Raw genomic sequence first — 22,264 nt, 5'->3', positions numbered from 1 at the left:
CAATGAACTATGTTGATGGAAAATTTGCTATCACTATATAGCTTCATACATTCTTCCATTGGAATAGATGGGTCTTATAATAACCTACTAATCTAGATTAATTCACACACTCCTTGAGCAATTGCCCTATATTCAGCCTTAGCACTACTTCTTGCAACGATTGTCTATTTCTTGTTTCTTCAGGTCACCACATTTCTCCATACTTTTGTGCAATACCTAGTAGTGAATTTTGTGTTTTCAACTATGCCTGCCGATCTATATCTACATAGCACTCAACACTTTGGTGGTCATTTTTCCTAAATAGTAAACCTTTCCCTTGAGTACTCTTTAGGTAGCAAAGAATCTGACTCACTACTTCTAAATGTCTCTTTGTGGGAGCATGCATGAATTGACTTACCACATTGATACTAGCAATATCGAGTCTGGTGAGAGATAAGAAGATCAACTTCCCCACTAGGTGTTGATATCTCTTTCTTTCAACTAGTGGATCCTCTTCGATAATTTTGTGCTTCCAATTTCGGTCTAGGGGTGTCCCTGTAGGTCTATACCCCAACTTCTTTGTCTCTTTCGGTAGATCAAGAGTGTACTTCCTTTGGGAAATAAAAATTTCCTTACTCCTAGCAATTTCTATTCCAAGAAAGTATTATAGGCGCCCAAGGTTTTTTACTTTGAATTCTACTTGCAATTGATCTTTGAATCTGATATTTCTTGTGTGTTACCATCAGTAATAACCATATCATCTACATAGACTATTCTCATCCTTAGACTTCTTCACAAAGAGAGTATGGTTAGCCTAATTTTGAGTGTAACCGAACTGCTTCATAGTTGTACTAAATCGAGTAAACCACACTTTGGGGGATTGCTTTAGTCTATATAAGGATTTTTTTCAATTTACATACCATGTCTGCTCTATCCTTTTCGAACCCAGGAGGAAGTTTCATATATACCTTTTTTCCAAGCTTCCATTCAAGAATGCATTCTTTACATTCATCTGGTGTAGATCCTAGTCCAGATTGGCAGCAAGAGAAATAAGAACTCTAATGGAATTCATCTTGGCAATAGGAGCAAAGGTTTCCTCATAGTATATACATAAGTTTGAGTGTACCTCTGAGCAACTAGTCTTGCCTTATATCTGTCTATATTCTCATCAGCATTTAGTTTTTGGTAAAGATCCATTTACACCCCACAACCTTATTTCCTTTAGGAAGAGTTACAATATCCCAAGTTTGTTCTCATTCAATGTTGTCATTTCCTCCATTACAGTTGTTCTCCACTTTTGATCTTGGAGAGATTCATACACATTATTAGGGATCTCCACATGATCAAGTTTTGAAGTAAATTCCTTGTACTTTGAAGAGAGTTTAGTATAAGTAAGACAACTAGATATGGGGTGTTGGGTGCAAGATCTTTCTCCTTTCCTAAGGGCAATAGGCACATCAAGATCATCAATTGTACACTTATCTTTCCCAAACTGTGTATCTTCCACTGGATTTGGCTCCGGATCTAGTGGTTTTCTTTGCAAAGGAACTCATGGTCTTTTAGAGTAAACTATAAGTTCCTCTTGGGTTTTTTTCCCCTCAAATTCTCCCCCTTGACTAGTCACTAGTCTGGTCTTAAGGTTCAATTTGTTGGTTAGAGAGGTCTTGGTGTTGTTTCCATAATACAACAATTGAAACTTGTTTGTTTTTGGGAAGCTCAACAGAAAGTTGGCAGGGCTAGGTAGAAGAACAAGCTTTGCTTGAAAGGGGTCACCCGAAGGAGTACCTGCGAAAGGATGGTTCTGGAAGGATAAGGGTCTTCGGGTGTGAGAAGCTATGGAAGGGTTTTCCGAAGGAGTTGCGGAAGGGTGTTTCAAAGGGGTCTTCAGGAGAGTTTCAGGTCTTTTGACCTACAAGACAGTGGACAATCAAAAAAGCCACACGAGACCTCTCCCACGCGGGCCTTTCGATGCCTAAGTCAAACATGGTTATGCTATGGAAGGGTGCAGGTGCAATGCAAATTAATGTCAAATGGCGTTTCTCGAAAAGTGAAAGGTCTTCGGAAGAGTATGTGTGGAGGAGTCAGAGAGATGTCTTTAGATTCGCTAGAAGGATCTGGAATATGAGGGGTCAGGGGGTATTTATACCCCTCGAAGGACTGGGACACATAGCAGGATAGGACACTTGTCACACATGCACGACGGCATGTAACATTGGATGAGGGTCCCTAGGTTAGGCTTCGGGAGGACCAAGCCTTCGGAGAAGTTAATCCCTGAAAGGTCTTCAGAAGAATGTCTAAGCCTCTTGGGAAGCTAGTCCCCAAAGGGTCTTTAGAAAGTTACCTAAGCCTCTTGGGAAGCTAGTCCCCAAAGGGTCTTTAGAAAGTTGCCTAAGCCTCTTGGGAAGCTAGTCCCCAAAGGGTCTTTGGAAGGTTGTTCTGGTCTTCAGGGAATAAGGCCCCCGAAGACCCTTCAGGGAGAAGGCATTCTCCCAGACCTAGGCTGACTTCTCTAGGGGAACTACCCTAGAGGCCCTCCAAAGGAAACCTCGCGAAGGCTATGTTACAACACTTGGGGTGTTGGGATAGGCAGCAAAAGAGATATTAGAAGATAAATAGATGGATCCCAATGATTTTCTTCGGTTGAGATCTCCCCCTGAAGAGAAACATTGGGGAAAAAGGGTTGATTTGGTTGATTTTCCAAAAGGTGGTATCATAGGAGATGTAGAAGCATCTGGAAGTAGGGTAATAACATTTGTACCCTTTTTGAGTAGTTGAGTAGCCAAGAAAGATGCATTTATTAGCTCTCGAATCAAGTTTTCCTTCAGTAGGACTGGAGTTGTGAACAAAGATGGTGCACAAAAAGTCTTATTGCAATTTCACTCATATTTTATTTTTTCTTGTATCTACTCACTCCACCACCATGACTCCTTTTTGTTTGGAGCTTTTCCTTTTGACTCTCCTAGAGCAGTTTGTGTGTAGTTGTTTTTCAAATTGTAATAGCCATCCCAATCCATATTAGATTTGCTTCGCCTTCCACAACTTTTTTTCCATGCACTTTTTCTTTAAGAATAACTTTTTTGCCTTTTAAATTCCACTATTTGATTCCTAAACTTTGCCTTTTATCATGCTTCATCAATTTTTGATATGGAAGTCAGGGAAATTAAGTCTATGTCGAGTGGTAAGTACTCTCCTAGTATAGCTCACAATTCTTACAAGACAAGCAATCTTTTTGTCTTGTAAGAAAGAAGTCAATTTGGGTAGTTCATAAGCCCCTTTTATATGTGATCAGATGTTAATCTCATTTCTTGAAGATATTATTTGCTATTTAAAATCTTATGTATGAAAAAATCCAAAATAGCTTTTCCCTCATTATTTCTTTCTCCAAAGCCATAACCTCCATTCACATATCTTTACCTATTCACGTCTCTACCCAAATGACCATTCAGGTCACCTCGTACAATGATCTTCTCTCCTCTGTATATTTTTCTTGCAACAATCTCTCTAACTCCTAAAATTTTCCCTTAATCAATTCTCTCAATCCAACTTGTGGTGTATATACACTGATAATATTCATAGTGTTTTCTCATAGAATAACTTTACTTGTGATAATCCTATCTCCCCAACCTCTTTATATCTATTGTCTCATCCTTTAAAGCCTTATCCATAATAGTCTTCACTGAATTTCTTGTATGTTTCTTCATTATGTACCATAATTTATACCCTAACTTAGCATTTTAACTTTCTTACTAACCCATCTCATCTCCTAGAGGCTAATGATTCTGATTCTTCGAGTAATTATCATATCCGACACCTCTACAAATTTTCCTGTTAAGGTTTCAATGTTCCATGCTCCAATCCAGTCTTTGGTCTTGTACTAACTTCTTTACTGTCATTGTTCCATAAAAATGTGAGAACCCTTGCAAATTTAGCAATGCATTTTGGCATTTTAATTGTAATTGGGAAATATAGTGTTAGGAGGGTTACACCCCAACTAAATAATCTTTTGTCTAGAATCCATGATAAAGAGATTTAATAATGTTTACGTTGGTTGCTAGCTACTGAATGTGATCCTTCTTTGTCATCTAGGCTTGGGACCTGCTGTGATAAGGAGTAATACCTTTAATACTAAGTATTACAGGGGTTAATCTATGACCACAGTTTATCGAACACAGTTATTTTATAGAAAAATGTCTGCATATTTGGACTTAGACTTAAAATAGTTTCATCTTAGGGAAAAATGAAAGTAATGGGAGTTTCCTAGTTATTCTTGATTGTGGATACAACGCAGAGAATAGGATTTAGCTAACTCTTCCATGGTTGACCTTTTAATACCTGGAATCTCCAAATGATCTGTCAGCTACACTTTTGTTGTTTCTTCCCTGCTTTTTCTGTTCAGTATTTTGTGACTTTCTTTCTCATTTTTTTTTTTTTTTTTTCTGGTGATCAAGCAGCAGTAAATACTAGACATTTCATGGTTCAAAGGATGTTGAACAGTTTCATTTGAGTTCAATCTTTCTGTCCAAAATCTGCATAGAATTTATCACAGAAGACATAGAGGGTGTTTGGCTTAGCTTAAATTATAGGAGCTTATAAGCTGTAAGGTTTTAGATTTTAAGGAGGGCATTTTGGTCTTTACTTGGTTAACAAGAGCTTTTCTGAGACAGCTTATAAGCTGTCAAAAATATAAGCCAAATTGTAGTAAATTTCTAATTCTCTCTCTCATATAGAGAATAACTTTACAAGGGGATTTTATGGTTGATCCTAGAACCTCTACAAGGAAATTAACAACAAAGTCAACAAGCTTCTAAGGAAACTGTACAAAAGGAAACTAAGGAAAGGAAACTGACAGAAAAAAGAAACAATATCTGTACAATGGATATTTCTGCAATAGGAAATTGGAATCAAGGAGCTGCTGCAGAATTTCCTATATCCAATCAATCTAATCAAATAAATCTGCCAGCTATTGGAATGAGCTGGCAGAATATTCTAGTGGGCTGTTCTTTACTGTCAAATCTTCTGTTTTTCAACACAATACCCTCATATTCACACTAAGAGCTTACCAATTTCTGGCCCATGATTTGTTTTTTGTTAAGTTTTTGTGGCCAAAACTTTTCATCCAACTGTTTTGTGATTTTCAGGTTGCTACTCATGAAAAAAATGAGCAAAAATGGTTAGGGAAGACCAATTTTGTTGAGATCAGATCATATTGGCAGATTTTCCGGAGCTTTGATAGATTGTGGAGCTTTTCTATCTTATCTCTTCAGGTGTCTAAACTAGCAAATGTGTTTAACTTATGCTTCTATATTCTATAAATTTTGGCACATTGCTAAATGGTTTTCTTTTGCGTCCTAGGCAATGATCATTATGGCGTCTCACAATCTTGAATCTCCATTGCAAGTTTTTGATGCAGTGATACTTGAGGATGTTATGAGCATCTTCGTTACATCAGCACTTCTTAAACTTGTACAAGGTATGTTCAAAGGGAAATGCAATGTCATTGCCCCAATATGACAAAGTACTTTTGATAAGTTTTTAACAACTTCATGCAACAAATATTAACTATCAACTACACTAAACATGAATACATGAAAAAACAAGGGAAGTTTCTTTAGGAGTCTTTTATTATGGTAACCATGCTATAGATCCAAGTATCAAGCATCAAATTCATCTAATCCCCTGTCCAAGGACATGAAACATACAAAATATTATTCTTTTAGATTTTCAAAGGTGTTCGCTATAAAGTGACTCTTTAGATTCTCATAAGGTGAAGTATACATGTCAAACTTGTGCATCAACACACTTCAGGAACCTCCAGCACTTATTTAACACACTTCTAAACAGGTCCTATTGTTAACTTTTATGTTCTTGCTTGGTACCACAAATACTTAATAAGAGGCAAAAATATTCTAATAAGTACTAGGTGCCACATTCCTCATGCATGTGGACACTCCTCTTAAGTACTAGCTACCAGATTATAAGTGGTTCTAGAATAACTGCTACAATAACGCTACATTAAAAGCTTGCTATTCTTTGTCTGCTTCTTTCTGTTGAATCTGTCCATCTCTCACTCCATATGGGCTATATTAATCACCCAGGTAGGTTAAAGCAAATGTTCCTTGGGATCACAATCATCTTTTGAAGAACCATGACAATAAAGAACAAGGTGTTTCATCTTGTACACACATGAGGTTGTAACATGGCACAGAAGTTCTAATCAATGAACGAAGTACTGTTTCTTTTTTCATTGATATGGTTGCAATGTTTCATTCTCCATGAGGTTGACACTAAAAGTGACTGAATTATATTATTATTAAACTACTCTAACCTTGCATGTTGCATTTGTAACACAGGAAACCTTATCCAAGTGTTAGATCAAATTAGTTTTGGACCTGTAAAACTAAGTAATGTCATACGGACCCTAGCTAAGTAATGTCATATGGATCCTAGCACTATTACGACTTCTAGCCCCCTAGGTCCTAGCTAGGCCATAAATCACACTTTTGATCATAATTTTGTCTCATTGTAAGATGCAAAAACACTACCATGATCAGGTCTGCAACTACCCGTCAATTAGTCTCAAGAGTGAGATTGGGGTAGTAGGACATGCATTCTATGCTCACGTAAGGGAATGAAATGTTTGACCTGAATTACAGTAAAGGTCTGAGTCACTGTGTGACAATAGTTAAGGGAGCAGTTGGCTTTTGGATTGACTACGGATGTGTGGAGCCAACAGCCAAGCAACAGGATTGAGGAATCAACTGTGGAAAACAAAATGCAAGAGAGATTCACTTCTAAGTGGTCATTCGACTGTGAGTATCCCTTGAGCCCAAGGGAAGTAAATAGCTGATATGATAGTTGATTGGGGATCGACTAGCTAGGTTGGTTTGACAGATTTTTGGGAGTTGAACTTTGGCTGATTTTGGGACTGATTTTGGAGGACTTAAAAGATGAATGTTTGTACTCATATGCGTGTCCTAAATCATCATCCCATACATATGATCCTTTTTGTAGACAACTTTTGCAGGATCAGATATGTGTTGGCTGTGGGTCAGGTGTTTAAATGATGTGGCATTGGGATTTCATGTCTTGCATGTAGGCTGTAAAGAGAGAGGTTCATCTGTATAGTAGAGTGTGCAATGGATTTTCTGTATAGGGGAAGAGCAGCAACCAGTATGTGTTTGGGGCTCTTCATCTGCCCAAGGGAAGCTTAGTTTGAGTATGAAAAGGGTAATTTGAATGGCTGAACTAGTTTTTCAGCATTCTTACAATCTTGAGAGAAGAGGCAGTGTTTTAGTTAGAGAAAAACAGAACAGAGTTCAAGACTTCTGCTATTTGTGAGTAGAAGTGTAGCTTTGGTGCTTGTGAGAAACTTTGAGCATCCTCCATCTGGTAATACTTGAGGTAATATCACTTGCTTTGTATTTCACTTTGTGTATTGACACGTAAACATGTTGGCATGCATGTGAATGTGCCGGCATGAGTCACACATGTGGATTGATATGTGTATATTGAGCATCACATGCTACATGCACGCCATTTTGTGTTGAAATGTGGAAAACCAAGGGGATGTGATAAGGTAGTGGCTGACCTTGATCTGAGTGAGCTAAGGGAGAGCTAGCCATTCCAAAAGGGGGAACTGGCCTTTTCCTTGCATGTTGTGGGTACCCAAGTAGAGGAAAGAAACTTATTTTGAGACATTGTTGGATACTCATCATGATCATGCATTACATGTGATCTTATTGAGCTTGTGAAGTTCAATCCTTTATTATCTCACCTTTTGTAGAGAGATTGGCCAATGAGGAGCATGCCTGAAAGGAAGTTATGAGCTTTATTGTGCTGATATTTGCATGTGATGTCATGGAGATATATCGTATTGCTATTTCTGTCTTGAGCATTGATAACCTAAGATTTCTGTGTACCAAGGATGTATTCAGTATTTTTACTTAAAGATTATGCATGTGAGGTTTATTAGGGGATTTGTTTGTTTACTTTGGGCCTTAGTGTTATGGCATAGCTATGCATGCATAACTTGATATTTTGGTTTTTTAAAACATGCATTAGTCCTTGGTCTAATGTATGGAGATATGATAATTTAATATAAGTTGGGATGTAACATTAAGTCTTGACGATGAATCTGGTTCTCTCACCGGTCAAAGCTCTTTCTAAAATGCAGATTTCTCTCTCTCTCTCTCTCTCTCTCTCTCGTGCCCATGCATGCGGAGGTCTTCGGTGGAGGCTTAAGAGCCATCAACACCTCTTCCCAGAAGAACAGAATTCTGTTCTTTGCCTTCTTTCTTCTTTTTTTTTTATCTTAATTCGATATTAATACCATCAGTGTCACACCCCCTCTAACAGGAAGCATGACTGGCCAAGAACCCTAAGCCGAAGCTCAAGGAACACAAAGCCAAACACCCAATAACCTCTTCAAACATTAAAACTCCCAAACCAACAATCATATAGATAAAACATACTTTTAGAGTCTCAACATTACATGGGTAGAGTAAAGAGAAACAAGCAATAATAGGACAATGTAATTCTAAGTGTTCACTACTAGGTTCCTCTTGATCCGAGTCTACTCCTAGGCATCCTTCTGGTCACCTGAAATATGTTAGGTGGTGGGGTAAGCTGGATTGCTCACAGAGGGTTTCCTGCATCTGTTAGATCATAATCAAAAGATACTATGTTTCACAAGTGTTTACCAAATATTCCCAATGCAGTAGTTCAGATCTAGAAACATGGTGTAGCTATGACAAAGTAACAATTAACCATTTCAGTGTATATAACACAATAAGCACATGGAATCATTAATCACATTTAAATAATAAAACCTCCACCAACAGTATATCAAGCTTAAAGGGCGTCTATGTGTGGCCCATGGATCCACAATGTACAAAGGGGCCTCAAGAGCAAGTCTGGGTCCACAAACAAGGACCCATCTAATTTTGAGGTTTTGTCTCATATTTGTATTTCCATGCTTGGCCACGTACCCCAAGGATTTTGTGGTATCTTATAACTATAATAATCCTTGTGGGTTCTCATTTTTGTTGGATAATTTTGAGGTTTGTCTCATATTTGTATTTTAATGCTTGGCCATAATTTTGATATGATACATACACCAGAACTCCTAAATCAAGGAAATTCCAATCATTGTTCAACCTTGCGGTATAGTTCCAAAAGTTGATCATTCTTGGAAGCATAGATATGTTTTGAACTCCTAAATTGAATATGGTGCCATTAACTGTTGCTTGGCATAGGCCCACTATTCCAGCTTCTCATGAACTAGTGTCCCTTGATCAGTTCATCCTCCCATGAAACAACAGTTTGATCCATTTTTTCATATTTCAGCTGTTCTGGACATAGTCTTTGCATGGAAAGCAAGATTCACGATGGCGTCCTCTCAAATCCTCAAATACGTGCTGAAGGTCGCTGTCACATTGATATGGACAATTGTTCTTCCAGTATATTATGCTGACTCTAGAAGAAAATATACATGTTACTCAACTGAGTATGGTAGCTGGCTTGGAGAATGGTGCTACTCTCCCTACATGGTTGCAGTTGCACTTTACTTGATGACCAATGCAATAGATACGATTCTGTTCTTTGTACCTGCAGTTGGCCGATATATTGAGACATCAAATTTCAGGATGTGTGCTATTTTGTCTTGGTGGACACAGGTAACATTTACCATGCTATTAATTTCGTGTGAATTATCTTGGATTCACACTTCAATCTATCATTTTGTTTTGGGCCTGGCACATTGCAGAATGCTCATACAGACACTATTTAGCGTTTCTACCTTTGAACTGGTCCCTTGGGGGGGGATCCCAGTGGTACGAACAAATAGACTTGATTTTGGTTCCATTGACTCACTGATCATACATATATATGCATATGTATGCGAAACTTTTATCTGGAGAGGAGCATGTTTTGGAACCTATAAATTAATAAAGGAATCAGTTCAGATCCGTCATTTGTGAAGATGTCAGATAATATCCAAATTATTAGTAGTTTGTAAGCACCGTATTGTTTTAGGTAATATTTTTATCCACTTAATGTTGCTGCCGATGGTAATGGGAAATGTATGTGGCACCTAATGATTTTTGTTCTGGATTTTTGTCTTATTTATGAATTAAAACATGGAGAGCAATTGGAAGCAATTTTCACTTTCTCATAGCATGCAGATAAAAAGATTTGAAAGATACTTAGCAGGAAATATGCTTTAATGTGAGCTGAGGCTTGTGAATCATTTGTCATGTATAACACATAAATTAGGAACTTATTGAGAAACTGTTGTGATTAACTTGTGAAACTGTAGCAGTAATAGAGTTGCAGTAACAATTATTAAAGATGGAAGAAAGAAAACACTAGGACGCCGCAAACAAGGAAGTAGTTTCAAAGACTTTTTAGTGATCCTTAATGGTATGTGATTCATTTTGTGGAGGCACTAGTCAAGGGTTTGTCATCAAGTTTGTGGAGACATTATATCCTATGTCCTGTGTAAGGGTGTTTCTCATCAAGTTTTCTTTAGTATTCTCTCCCTCATTTGCTACAAATTATTTCCATTTGTCTACTTGCCTCATAGGTGTTTCTATGAACCTCCTTCTCACATGCCCAAACCATCTCTTTTGACTTCTACATCTTATTTTCACTGGGTGCCATACAAGAATATTTTGTCTTGCTACTTCATCTACCCTTGTATGGCACCTATTGAAGATAAGATGTGAGTCATGGTTAAGATAGTCTAGACATATGAGAAGAAGACTGACAGATTCATCTCTTAGGAAAGTGTTGAGACAAAAGGAAATGTAGAAAAACTATCTCGTTCATTCAATGATTAGACCAAGAAGAGAGAAAGTTGTCTTAAATACATAAGAGTCCTGCCCCTATTTATGTGTCTTGTTCTAACATACTAACTGTACACACAAAAAATAAACAAAATACATCAAAAATACACTCATTACATTTAATACTCCCCCTGAAGATGGACTATGAATATCTAAAATAGCCATCTTGTCTAATAAAAGGAACAATCTAGCAACTGGCAGAGGCTTAGTAAATGCATCAGCAAGCTGGTGTTGAGTACGAATAGGAAGAAGCTTGAGTATACCAACAGTTAGCTTGTCTCGAACAAAATGACAATCTAGTTCAATATGCTTCGTACGCTCATGGAAAATAGGATTATTAGCAATGTGTACAGCAGCCTGATTATCACAAAATAGAATAGCAGGAGCAATAGAATTAACATGAAAATCAGACAAAAGTTGAGTTAACCAAACCAATTCACTGGAAGTAAAGGCAAGTACTCTGTACTCAGCCTCAGCAGAGGACCTTGAAACAGTGCTTTGCTTCTTAGCCTTCCATGATACTAATGAATCCCCAAGAAATACACAAAAACCAGTTATAGACTTATGAGTATCTAAACAAGACCCCCAATCAGCTTCAGCAAAAGCTCGAAGTTGAAGAGAAGAAGATGCTGAAAAGAACAATCCTTGACGTGGAGTAGATTTCAAATATTGGAGAAGATGGTAAGTAGCATCAAGATGAGGCTGTCGTGGCTGGGAAACATATTGGCTGAGTTTGTGCATAGCAAAAGTGATATCTAGTCTTGAGACATTAAGATACAATAAGAAGCCAATAAAGTCTTCTATATACAGTAGGATCTGGAAGCAAATCTCCCTCAAATGAACAAAGTTTAGAATTAGGAACCATAGGGACAGAAGCAGGCTTAGATGCTAAAAATCCAGTATCTTCAAGAAGTTGTAGGGTATATTGTCTCTGAGAGAAGAAGATACCCTTATCAGATTTTGCTATTTCTAGCCCAAGAAAGTATCTCAAATGGCCAAGGTCCTTAAGCTTAAACTGAGTATGAAGAAATCCTTTAAGAGAATCAATGACAGCAACATTTGGGCTTATGATGATATCATAGACATAAACTAGGAGAGCCACAGAAGAAGAACCAAGTCCCTTAGTGAATAAAGAATAATCTGATTTGGACTGAGCAGAACCATGCTGAACAAGGACAGTGGAGAACTTAGAAAACCATTGCCTTGAGGCTTGTTTTAAGCCATAGATGGACTTGTGGAGCCGACACACTGACGTCTCCCCCTGAGAATGAACCGAATTCTCAAACTCATAGCCAAGTGGAATATCCATATATACCTCCTCAAAAAGAACCCCATTCAAAAAAGCATTGTTAACATCAAGTTGTACAAGAGACCACTTGTTAATGGCAGCAAGAGCTAGGAGTACCTTAACAGTGACCAGCTTAGCTACAAGAGAAAAGGTGTCAAGAAAGTCTAGTCCCTCTTGTTGAGTATACCCTTTTGCGACTAATCGGGCTTTGTATCTTTCTATGGTACCATCAGAATTGTACTTGATCTTATATACCCATCGACAACCAATAGAATGTTTGTCACGAGGTAAGGGAACAATAAACCATGTGCGATTTTGCTGCATATCCTCTAATTTTACAACCATGGCATCTCTCTAATGAGGATATTTGACAGCTCGGTTATAATGTTGGGGCTCAAAAGAAGAGGATACTGTAAGAAGAAAAAATCTATGGGAAGGAGAAACACGAGTGTAAGAAAGATGATCTTGTAAAGGATACAAAGGTTGAATGCAAGAATGAGACCTTCTAGTCAAAAGATTACAATGGAAATCACATAGATAAGAAGGAGATTTGGAAGATCTAGTAGACCTTCGAGCAGAAGAAGGATCATGATGAATAGGATGATCAACATCTAGAATAGGGGAAGGAACTATTAGGGAAGACAAATCAGTGGTTGGTTTAGGTAAAACAAAGTCAGGGAACAAATCTTGTACTTCATTAGAATGAGTGACAAAATGGAAAGGAAAGATGTGTTCTTGAAAAACAACATCTCAAGAGACAAAGATAGTTTTAGTGGCTATGTCATATAGCTTGTAGCCTTTAATGCCTGGAGGATAACCGATGAATACACAAGTTGTAGCTTTAGGATGAAATTTTGTCCTACAAGAAGACAAAGTGGAAGCAAAACACAAGCTACCAAATATTCTAAAAAATGCATATTCCACAGAGGCATTATATAACAACTGATAAGGAGAGTTATTTTGCAAAAGAGAGGTTGGTAGCCTATTAATCAAGAAAACGGCAGTAAGGACACAATCTCCCCAAAACCTGATAGGTACCCGAGACTAGAAATATAAGGCCCTAGTCACATTTAAAAGATGTTGATGTTTACGCTCCACAACTGAATTTTTCTCAGGTCTCTCAACACATGAAAATTGGTGGACTACCCCTTTTGAGTCAAAGAAATCACTAAAATATAGCTCAGGGGCATTATCAGATCTAAAACCCTTAATGACCTTATGGAATTGAGTTTCAATCAATGAAAAGAACTTGGGAACAATATACTTTGCATCAGACTTGTGTTTCATAAGATATACCCAAGTGAACCGCGTGCAATCATCCACCAAAGTCAAGAAATAATGTTGTCCATTATATGTAGGAACATGATAAGGGCCCCATATGTCACAATGACTAAGATCAAGTGCACATTTAGACAAATGGTTATGAGAAATAAAAGAAAGACGTCTTTGCTTGGCTAATGGACATACTGAACAAGGAATATCAATCATCTTATGATCATGAGAAAAATGTAACACGTCTTTCAACCGATTCAATCTCTTCATAGAAGGATGTCCTAACCTGCTGTGCCAAACATGGCTACTTATTACATTTACGAGAGTAACATAGGGAGTGCAAGTCTTATCTACATCTTGGCTACCAGGTCGAGGAAATGTGCATCCAAAACATATAGCCCTTCAAGCAAATTACCCTTGCCAATCATCCTTAGGTGGCGTACATCCTGAATTATACATGCATAATTAAAGAAACCGATAGACACATCATTCTTCCTAGTCAATGCACTCACTGATATCAAATTGAACTTGAAATATGGCACATTCCTCCAATATTAAGTGAGTGATAATTTTCAGTCCCAATAAAATTGACTCAAATCTGACTATGATTAGGGAGAGTGACAAAAGAATCCTTAATTGGTCTCATGCATTCAAAAGAAGATCCAATACAACATATATGATTTGTAGCTCCCAAGTCAATTATCCAATTTCTAGGATATCTAAGCCCTGGATTTACCAAGATAGAATAACATGTACCTGATGCTTGATCAGGAGAAGCATCAGCATTCATGCCAACCTTGGCATCTAAGAGATGTGAGCTGACCATTCCCATTAAATGTTGGCACTGAACAAGGCTCAACATCTGCATAAAACTCCCAAAATTCTCATGACCTTTAGACTAGTTAGGTGAAAGTAAAGCAAGATCGCTACGGGGTAAATAGCGTGGTTCAAAAATTTTTGAACTTACCCCGATCTCAGCGATTGGATCAACGTTGAAATCAAATCATTCACATACAAATAAATAAATCTAACCTTTAGATTATCGAGTCGTTCGCGGATTTGAGCCGTCCAAGCGTTCGGCCTCTAACTCGTGATACGCGGCACGCGTCCGTTGGCAAGGAGAGCGGAATAGGAGTGTTAGCTCCTTCTCCTTTTCGCGGCTTGTGTATGGACGGAAAAAGAACGCCCTCGTTTCGTATTGATGCCAAAAGAAACGGGGAAGAGTGAACGGCAATACGTTTTTCAACTTTTGAAAAACTACACCAAAAACTCTCTTCCATTTTGGGCAACCCATAAATGAATATTTATAGAGAAATATCCTAGGGTTTCTAAAACCCTAATGGATTGGGCTAGCCCATTAATTCTAATTTAATTAGAATCTTAAGTGGGCTTATTCTAGTCCAACTAGAAATATAATTAAATGGCCCAAATCCTTTTATAGGTTTAAATAAAATATTTTGGCCCAAATCTAATTCAAGCCCAAATATAATATTTAATATTTGGCCCAAATCCAATTTAGTCCAAATATAATATTTAATTTAATATTTGGCCCAAATCCAATTTAGTCCAAATATTAACTTAAGCCCAAATATATTTTATTTCCTATTTGCCACTCCAACAAATAGAAAATTATTAAATTAGAAACACCTTCCTAATTTAATGAATTGTTATTTTAGGAAACTATTTCCATTTTGACGACTCCTCGTCATATCGACGTCATTACGTCTATTTGTTCTTTTTCCGCGAGAACCTACGACGACACAACTTCTTACCGAAGTGTCCCACTTAACCATACGTCCATTCTCCTGGTTTAAGCCAAGGACCATGCCTATTTCGTATGACTCTTTAGGCTTCCGAATATGTTGGCAATGTGTCGATACGAACACATAAGACAAGATTGGCCTCTAGCAAGGCATCATGCTTACCCAATTATTCAGAAGGATTCAAAATCCGCAAATAACCTTTCATGAGCATAGTTACTGTGTAATTCGATCCTCTTGTCAATGTATCCTATGTGATCTCAAGTTGGCAATGTGTTGCTTGATTATGATCACATAAGTTTTTCTTCGGTCATTCGGATATCTTCACTTAATAGAAAGTGAATCAATAACTCCTTATTGATCTCTTTCACAATGGCCATGGATTTAAAGTGAATATCCACCGAAGGCGCTTTAGATACATCATCCTCTATCAAGGGATAGACAAGTCCCATCTTGGCTATGCACCCATCTCCATAAGCCTCACGATATACCCAACGATCGCCCACGTGCAGCCTTTATCTAGGCCCATCGAAACGATGTCAAAGCATACTGGTCTTCTTATGAGATGACCGTGACAACCTCAGGTCCAAGGATTAGTTACACCCACCTCGTATGAGAATTCCATCAACATATAACTAAAATGGATTCTCATGACGAGTCATGTCCAGTGACACATTCTCCAACATTGGTCGCATATGTACTTGTCTAGACATCCCCATGCCTATGGGTGTGAGACCCCCATTGCTATCACATAGCAAAAACATAGCACATACAAGTCTTACCGCAATTGTCAATGTCCATTCTTAGTATTGCTACAACTTGGGACGTTTAATGATGTCTAGAAACTGTGATGCATCATCTCACATCTTTATAGATTAATCACAGTATACATCATATGGACTTCTATCTAGTTTCATTCGGTTATTACAATAATAACAAGAAACTAATAGAATGACTTATTGTGAATTTGAACAACTCCTTATTCAAATAATAAACATGATTACAATTGTCAGTGTATAACATGCCCGATCTGATTGGGTCTAGAGCACCTACACTAACATTAGGAACCTCATAAACTTGATTAACTGTGGCTAAATTTGCCTAACTATGTTTTTGTCTAGGCTTGTATCCCGGGGGATATCATGTAACTTGTAACATTTCTCAACTGTATAGCCACTATAACCACAATATGTACAAACTAGACATTCCATTTTATGATTCTTACCAAAAACATTTTTATTTCCATCATGCTTCACAGAAAAAACTACTGCTTCATGTCCACCAACAAAGGTAACTATATTCCTTTGGTGCTCCTCTTGTGATATAAGAGCAAAAACTTTGTTTATCCATGAGGAGTAATTGACCTCTTACTTGGGCAAAAGACTCATTTTGTCCCATCAGAAAAGACATAACATATTTAGTATGATAATGCTCTACCAAAGCCTTAGAATGCTCACAGGTACATTTTCCACAAGAGCACATCAGCCTATAATTGCTAAGCTCATCCCAAATTATCTTGAGTTTGGTAAAATAAGAGCTTACAAAAAGCTAACCTTGATTGAGATTCATTAACTCATGGCGTAATTGGAAGATCCAAGGCCCGTTGCTTTGCCGATAGCGTTCCTTGAGGTCAATCCAGATTTCCTGTGCGGGTTCTAAGTAGATCACACTAGACGAATTTTCTTGGAAACGGAATTGAGTATCCAGGAAATGACCATATGATTGTTGTGTTATGTATCCATGTGTTGAAATTTGGATCTCCAATTACCGGCTGCCCAATTGTCCCATCGATAACCCCTAGTTTGTTCTTGACAGAGAATGCAATTAACATAGCACAACTCCAGGAGGGCTAATTATCCCCGGTGAGAGGTTGAGACACCAGGATTAAGCCTAGACTATCAGAATGATGAAGGAAAAACAGACTCGATCCATTTTCAACAGTTGTATTACTCATCGACGATGAATACAGATCCGGAATCGATGTCGCCATAAGAACAATTTATGGACAAACAAACAAGCTTTGAAATAAAAACGAAATTGCAGCCTTCGAATGAAGAAAGGATGCAAGAGAAAGAGATTGATTTGCAAATCTCTGATCAAAAGAGATTGCAATCACAGAAAAGAAGAAACTCCGAACAACGGAGATTCACGACATCAATCAAAGAGAGGAAGCATACCTAAGGCTCGTCAGAGATCAACGGAGAAGAAATCGTGATCGACAAAGGCGGATTCACGAGCCTAGGGTTTTAAACGCTCTGATTCCATGTTGAGAGAAAAGGGGAATGTAGAAAAAATACCTCGTTCATTTTGATGATTAGACCAAGAAGAGAGAAAGTTGTCTTAAATACATAAGAGTCCTGCCCCTGTTTATATGTCTTGTTCTAACATACTAACTGTACACACAAAAAATAAACAAAATACATCAAAAATACACTCATTACATTTAATAGAAAGTGGATGGATTAAATGGAGGAAGTTTTGCAGCCAAAGAGGAAGGCTAAAGAAAGCTTGGTAAGAAACCCATAAGTACGACATGATATAATGGTCTTTCAACGGATTTGGCCATGGATAGAGATGGTTAGATGTTAGGATTCATGCATCCAACCTTGCCTAGTGGTATTAAGACTTGTGATTGTTGTTGTAGAATCTTATTCATATTAAAAAAAATGTGCACACTTATGGTTTGTACAATTATTTTAACTCATGGGTATACTTTTGAATTATTCAACTGTTGACCCTTATATAAACATTTTTACGAATATCATTTTTTGTTTCTGACTTTCCTTGACAATTTTCCAACTCTTTTATTATTTTCCTTCTGTTCCCGAAATGTTTTTTTAATATCTAAGTTTCCAAGCTAACTGAAACAGCTCAAGAAATGATATTTTGGTCCTTGAGATTGGAATGTTCATAGCATTTGTTGCACAGATACTCCCAGTTTTTGGGAGCATGTGTGTTGTGAACTTAACAGCTTTCCAAACAAGAATAAGATGGGAACACCTTTTGTTTCTCTTCTAGAGGTTTCTAATCATATTCTGTTTAATTGTTTGATATTTGACATATGGATCTGCAACAGCATGAAGCATCCATGCCACAGCTATTAACAGAAACTAATTTTCTTTGACAGTTAATCTATATTTTGTTATCTCAAGCCACTTACATACTCACATTCCCAGTACACATTTTTTAGATTTTGCAATATTGGTTTTAAGAAATGCATTACTTAGCAACTCTTAAAGATTTGTATTTTTGGAAAATGCTTATGATTGTGTTATCTCATCATCATCATAGCCATCACAAGCCTTTATCCGGGATATGCTGTTGTCTCATGAAGGCAAAAACTCCTTTAATCATATAATTTTTCTTCCTTTACTCCTATGGAAGTACTTCAATTTATGAACTATGTGCCATTGTATCATGATATCAGTTGGATTCATTCTCTTTCCATAGCTCAATTCTCTGTTTTTAGTTTCTAACATAATCTTTTTATGCATCTGCTCAACCTTATTTGTTTCGTGCCATGGCCATAACAATAAAATTCATGCTTTCATGACTTAGGTTTTATCTCCTTGATTTTTATGCTTAACTTTGTAAGATGATCTTTAATTCTTTTACATCATGTAGCCGAGGTTATATGTTGGACGGGGAATGCAAGAAAGCCAAGTCTCTCTTTTCAAGTATTCCTTCATCCCTGCCAAAAAATTTTCTGTTGGTCCTTCTTGTTAAATTCAACTCTCACTTGAGTTGTCTATGTTATTTTACTTGCAGGTATACATTGTTTTGGATGCTGCTGTTGTTAAGCAAATTCTCCTTTAGCTACAACTTTGAGGTAATCAGATTCTTCTTAGTTCTCCACCATTTTTTTTACTATTATCAGCAGTAGAATTGCCTTTTAATTTTCTTGCTGTTAATGTTCCATTCAGTATCTTCATATCTACTGAAACTTCCCACCCAGTTGGATTAAGGCTTGGGATTGTTGTTATTATATCTATTGACATTAGTTTCTTCATTATTTAATGGAAAAATTCCAAGGAAAGTCAAGCTTTTAAAGTTAATCGTTGACATGGTATTTTAGAGGTCTTTGATTCAAATCTTTGTTTGCATTGGTTACCCTTTGTTTTATTAGTTGGTTCTTGTGCTGTCTGTGTGCCTTTTTTAATCCAAGAGGAGTTGGGCACTTCTCCTCAAACGGTAAGCATTAACAAATTTTACCAACAATTTCTACTATGTTTTCATTTTAGGGTGGTCATTGTTGGAACATTATAACTTGGTTGACTTGAGGTCCATACTTTCATGATGGTATGCCTAGCTATGTAGTTTCTGATAGCAGTATTTGTATGTGATATTGGTGCATCAATTGTTTTATTCTCATAGCTTGACGATATTTCCTACTTATTACCATCTAGAGTATGTACATTTTGTAAAACTAAGAATAAACTAAATAATTCATAGAATTCAACCTATGAAGTTGATAATGGGAGAAAAAACCTTGAAGAGTCTATATTGACTATAAAATCTAACTGCAACTATCAGCTACTGCTATATAATAAAATTTTGCCTCATATAATAATTTTTGCCTGTATGGTACAAATGTCAACTATAATACACATAACTCCATCTTTCAACAACATATCAAGTCTTAATCCACCAAGTGAAGTCGGCTACATAGATTTTAGCTCTCCAATCATCTCTTTCTATAGCTACATCTTTTATAAACCATTATAATGCAAAGTAACCCTAACAAAATGATATTTTGTCTAATCTAGAATCCATGATAAGAAGATCCAATGATTTTTACATTGGATGTTGCTTACGTAGCCCGATCCTCCTTTATCCAAGCTCGGAACTGCTATGATAAGGAATAATACTCACACTAAAACGTTAAGGGGATTACTGAACCCACAGGGGAAGTTTCCATGTTTCGACACAATAAATAAATAAAGTAGTTAATGCACAGTGCACACTAACCTGTAGGACTTGTAGCAACTAGAAGTGATTCAGTATCTTTCTGATACTGCCACTTGATGGGATCATTTGTGTATAAACTGGTGATCTTGATTCCATTGGAAAACATGCAGATAAAACCACTGATTGCACCAACTAGACAAATCATGAGAATAGGGGTGAAAAATTATGACTGGCATGAGCTTTTTCCAAAAGGTAATGTCAATTTCTTTCAACATAATGTGCACAAAATATTGCAACTCGTTTAGGTTTCTTGATTTATCTAACTTGAAGGATGAAGTGTTGTTCTTGTGATTCAGTGCAGAGTAATGCTGGTGCAATTACTGCTATTTGGGCTCCAATAATTCTTGTAAGTCACCCTTAAACAGAAATAATAAATCATGTTACTTTTGAGGCTAAAACCTGCCATGTATGTGCTGTTCTGAAGTTTGCTTCAATTAAAGAAGCATTTAATATTTCATTTGCTTTTTCCTGTTCAGGTATATTTTATGGATATACAGATATGGTATTCTGTTTTCTGCTCAATTTTTGGAGGACTATATGGGATATTGCATCATCTTGGAGAGGTAAGCATTCCCATTCTGTTTAATTAATATGATATCCCACTCACTCCTCATCTTCCATATAGATTCGGACATTAGGCATGCTGAGAAGTAGGTTCCAGTCCTTGCCTTCTGCATTCAATGCTTGCCTTGTCCCACCCCCATCACATAATGATAAAGGGAAGATAAGACATTTCTTCAAGCGGCAATTTCATAAGGCATGAATTTTTTTTCCACTTTATTTGCATGGCTAACTGTTTGGACTTCAGCTATGTTTCTTCTGTTCTTGATGTGTTGATCTTGTCTTAGGTACCTGCAAATGAAAAGAATAGTACTATTAAGTTTGTTCTGGTATGGAACCAAATTATCAATAGCTTCCGGGAAGAAGACTTAATAAGCAACAGGTCCTTGTTATCTTTTTGAAAATATTTTTCTTCCATGCCATCACACTAGTTAAAATCTATTAAGATTGCATTCACTGACAACAGGGAGATGGATTTGATGAAAATTCCTTTGTCATCAGAGTTATTTTCTGGTGTTGTCCACTGGCCTGTTTTTCTTCTAGCAAATAAGGTTTGTTGTCTTTATTTTCTTCTGGTTTTATTTTTGTTTGTGAATGTGTGTTTTCTTTTTTCTTTTTGAGAATTTCAGTTCTATCACTGTTAGTAATCTTTATTTCTTTTCTTTACAGCTTTCAACGGCATTGAGCATTGCAAATGATTTTGTTGGGAAGGACAAAAAGCTTTATAGAAAGATTAGAAAAGATAATGACATGTATTGTGCAGTAAAGGAGTGCTATGAGTCACTGAAGTATATCCTTGAGATACTTGTCGTGGGTGATCTTGAGAGAAGGTAAAAGCTAATGGCATTGTTTATTGAAATTCACTTTTCATCTTTGTCCATTCAACTTGAATTTTTTTAGGGGTTTGAGTCATTTGCAAGGAGACTCCTTGTGGTTTAAAAAAGCCTTTATAGGTTCCTGTGGTTTACTTTTTTCTTAGTCACCCATTCTAATTTAAAAATGTCTTTCGATAATGTGTCCTAGAAAAAAAAAATTGAGCCACAGGGACCTCCAAAAACATTTTTGGATCACAGGGATTAGAATTGTCTCTGAATGAGGTGTTCAACCAAAAAAAGCCATAAGGAACTCCAAACACATTTTTAAACCAAAAGGGATCTCCTTGCAAATGACCCATGCCACAGGGGGTCTGGGAGTGTACCCCCGTCTTTTTGATGCAGTAATTTGCAAAAAACTCAACTTGCATAAAAGCTTAAACTATTCAAAAATAGGCCCAAATTGTATATACCTCTCACATTCTCCCTTGAGTTCCTTTTGCAAGTAATGAGAGATTAACCGAGAAGTTGAACTGGACTAGGTACACCAAGCACTTTTTGAAATTAGGTGCACATTAGAACAAACATAATAGCAAGCACATAAAAAGGAGACTTGAAGCAAGGACCTTAGAGTGAAAGTTTTGTACCATTTTATCCATCAGCACATCAAGTTCAAGAAAATTAGGCCTCGGGCCCAACATCAAACTCTCATACATGTTATGCTTTCAATGTTTTAAATTGCTGGCCAACAATTTATACTTGCTATGCATTTCAAGCTTC

General features: G+C 37.0%; 1 protein-coding gene and 1 long non-coding RNA gene across 4 annotated transcripts in view; one reads left to right on the top strand and one right to left on the bottom strand.

Annotated features, from left to right (window-relative positions):
* Positions 1-22,264, top strand: part of LOC127810833 (putative callose synthase 8) — a 71,891-nt gene that overhangs the window by 10,009 nt on the left and 39,618 nt on the right. For both annotated transcript variants that reach the window (XM_052350397.1, XM_052350398.1), the window contains exons 13-24: positions 5,118-5,243; positions 5,332-5,449; positions 9,325-9,653; positions 18,768-18,820; positions 18,912-18,972; positions 20,222-20,303; positions 20,408-20,457; positions 20,588-20,674; positions 20,737-20,868; positions 20,960-21,054; positions 21,139-21,223; positions 21,342-21,502. In XM_052350397.1, coding sequence (XP_052206357.1) covers positions 5,118-5,243; positions 5,332-5,449; positions 9,325-9,653; positions 18,768-18,820; positions 18,912-18,972; positions 20,222-20,303; positions 20,408-20,457; positions 20,588-20,674; positions 20,737-20,868; positions 20,960-21,054; positions 21,139-21,223; positions 21,342-21,502 — 1,379 coding nt within the window. The remainder of the gene's footprint in view (positions 1-5,117; positions 5,244-5,331; positions 5,450-9,324; positions 9,654-18,767; positions 18,821-18,911; positions 18,973-20,221; positions 20,304-20,407; positions 20,458-20,587; positions 20,675-20,736; positions 20,869-20,959; positions 21,055-21,138; positions 21,224-21,341; positions 21,503-22,264) is intronic.
* Positions 8,437-17,624, bottom strand: LOC127810834 (uncharacterized). Of its 2 annotated transcripts, none has more exons than XR_008025595.1 (2): positions 16,697-17,624; positions 8,437-9,913 (listed from the first exon to the last, which is right to left on the bottom strand). It is a non-coding gene; the product is annotated as an uncharacterized LOC127810834 (long non-coding RNA). The 2 variants fall into 2 exon arrangements; XR_008025594.1 differs by having other exon boundaries at positions 8,437-9,585.

This window comes from Diospyros lotus, chromosome 10 (genome assembly GCF_014633365.1).
Source record: "Diospyros lotus cultivar Yz01 chromosome 10, ASM1463336v1, whole genome shotgun sequence".
Taxonomy (NCBI): Eukaryota; Viridiplantae; Streptophyta; class Magnoliopsida; order Ericales; family Ebenaceae; genus Diospyros; species Diospyros lotus.
Note: the sequence above shows the minus strand (reverse complement) of the source record. Positions and strands in the feature narration are given on the sequence as shown.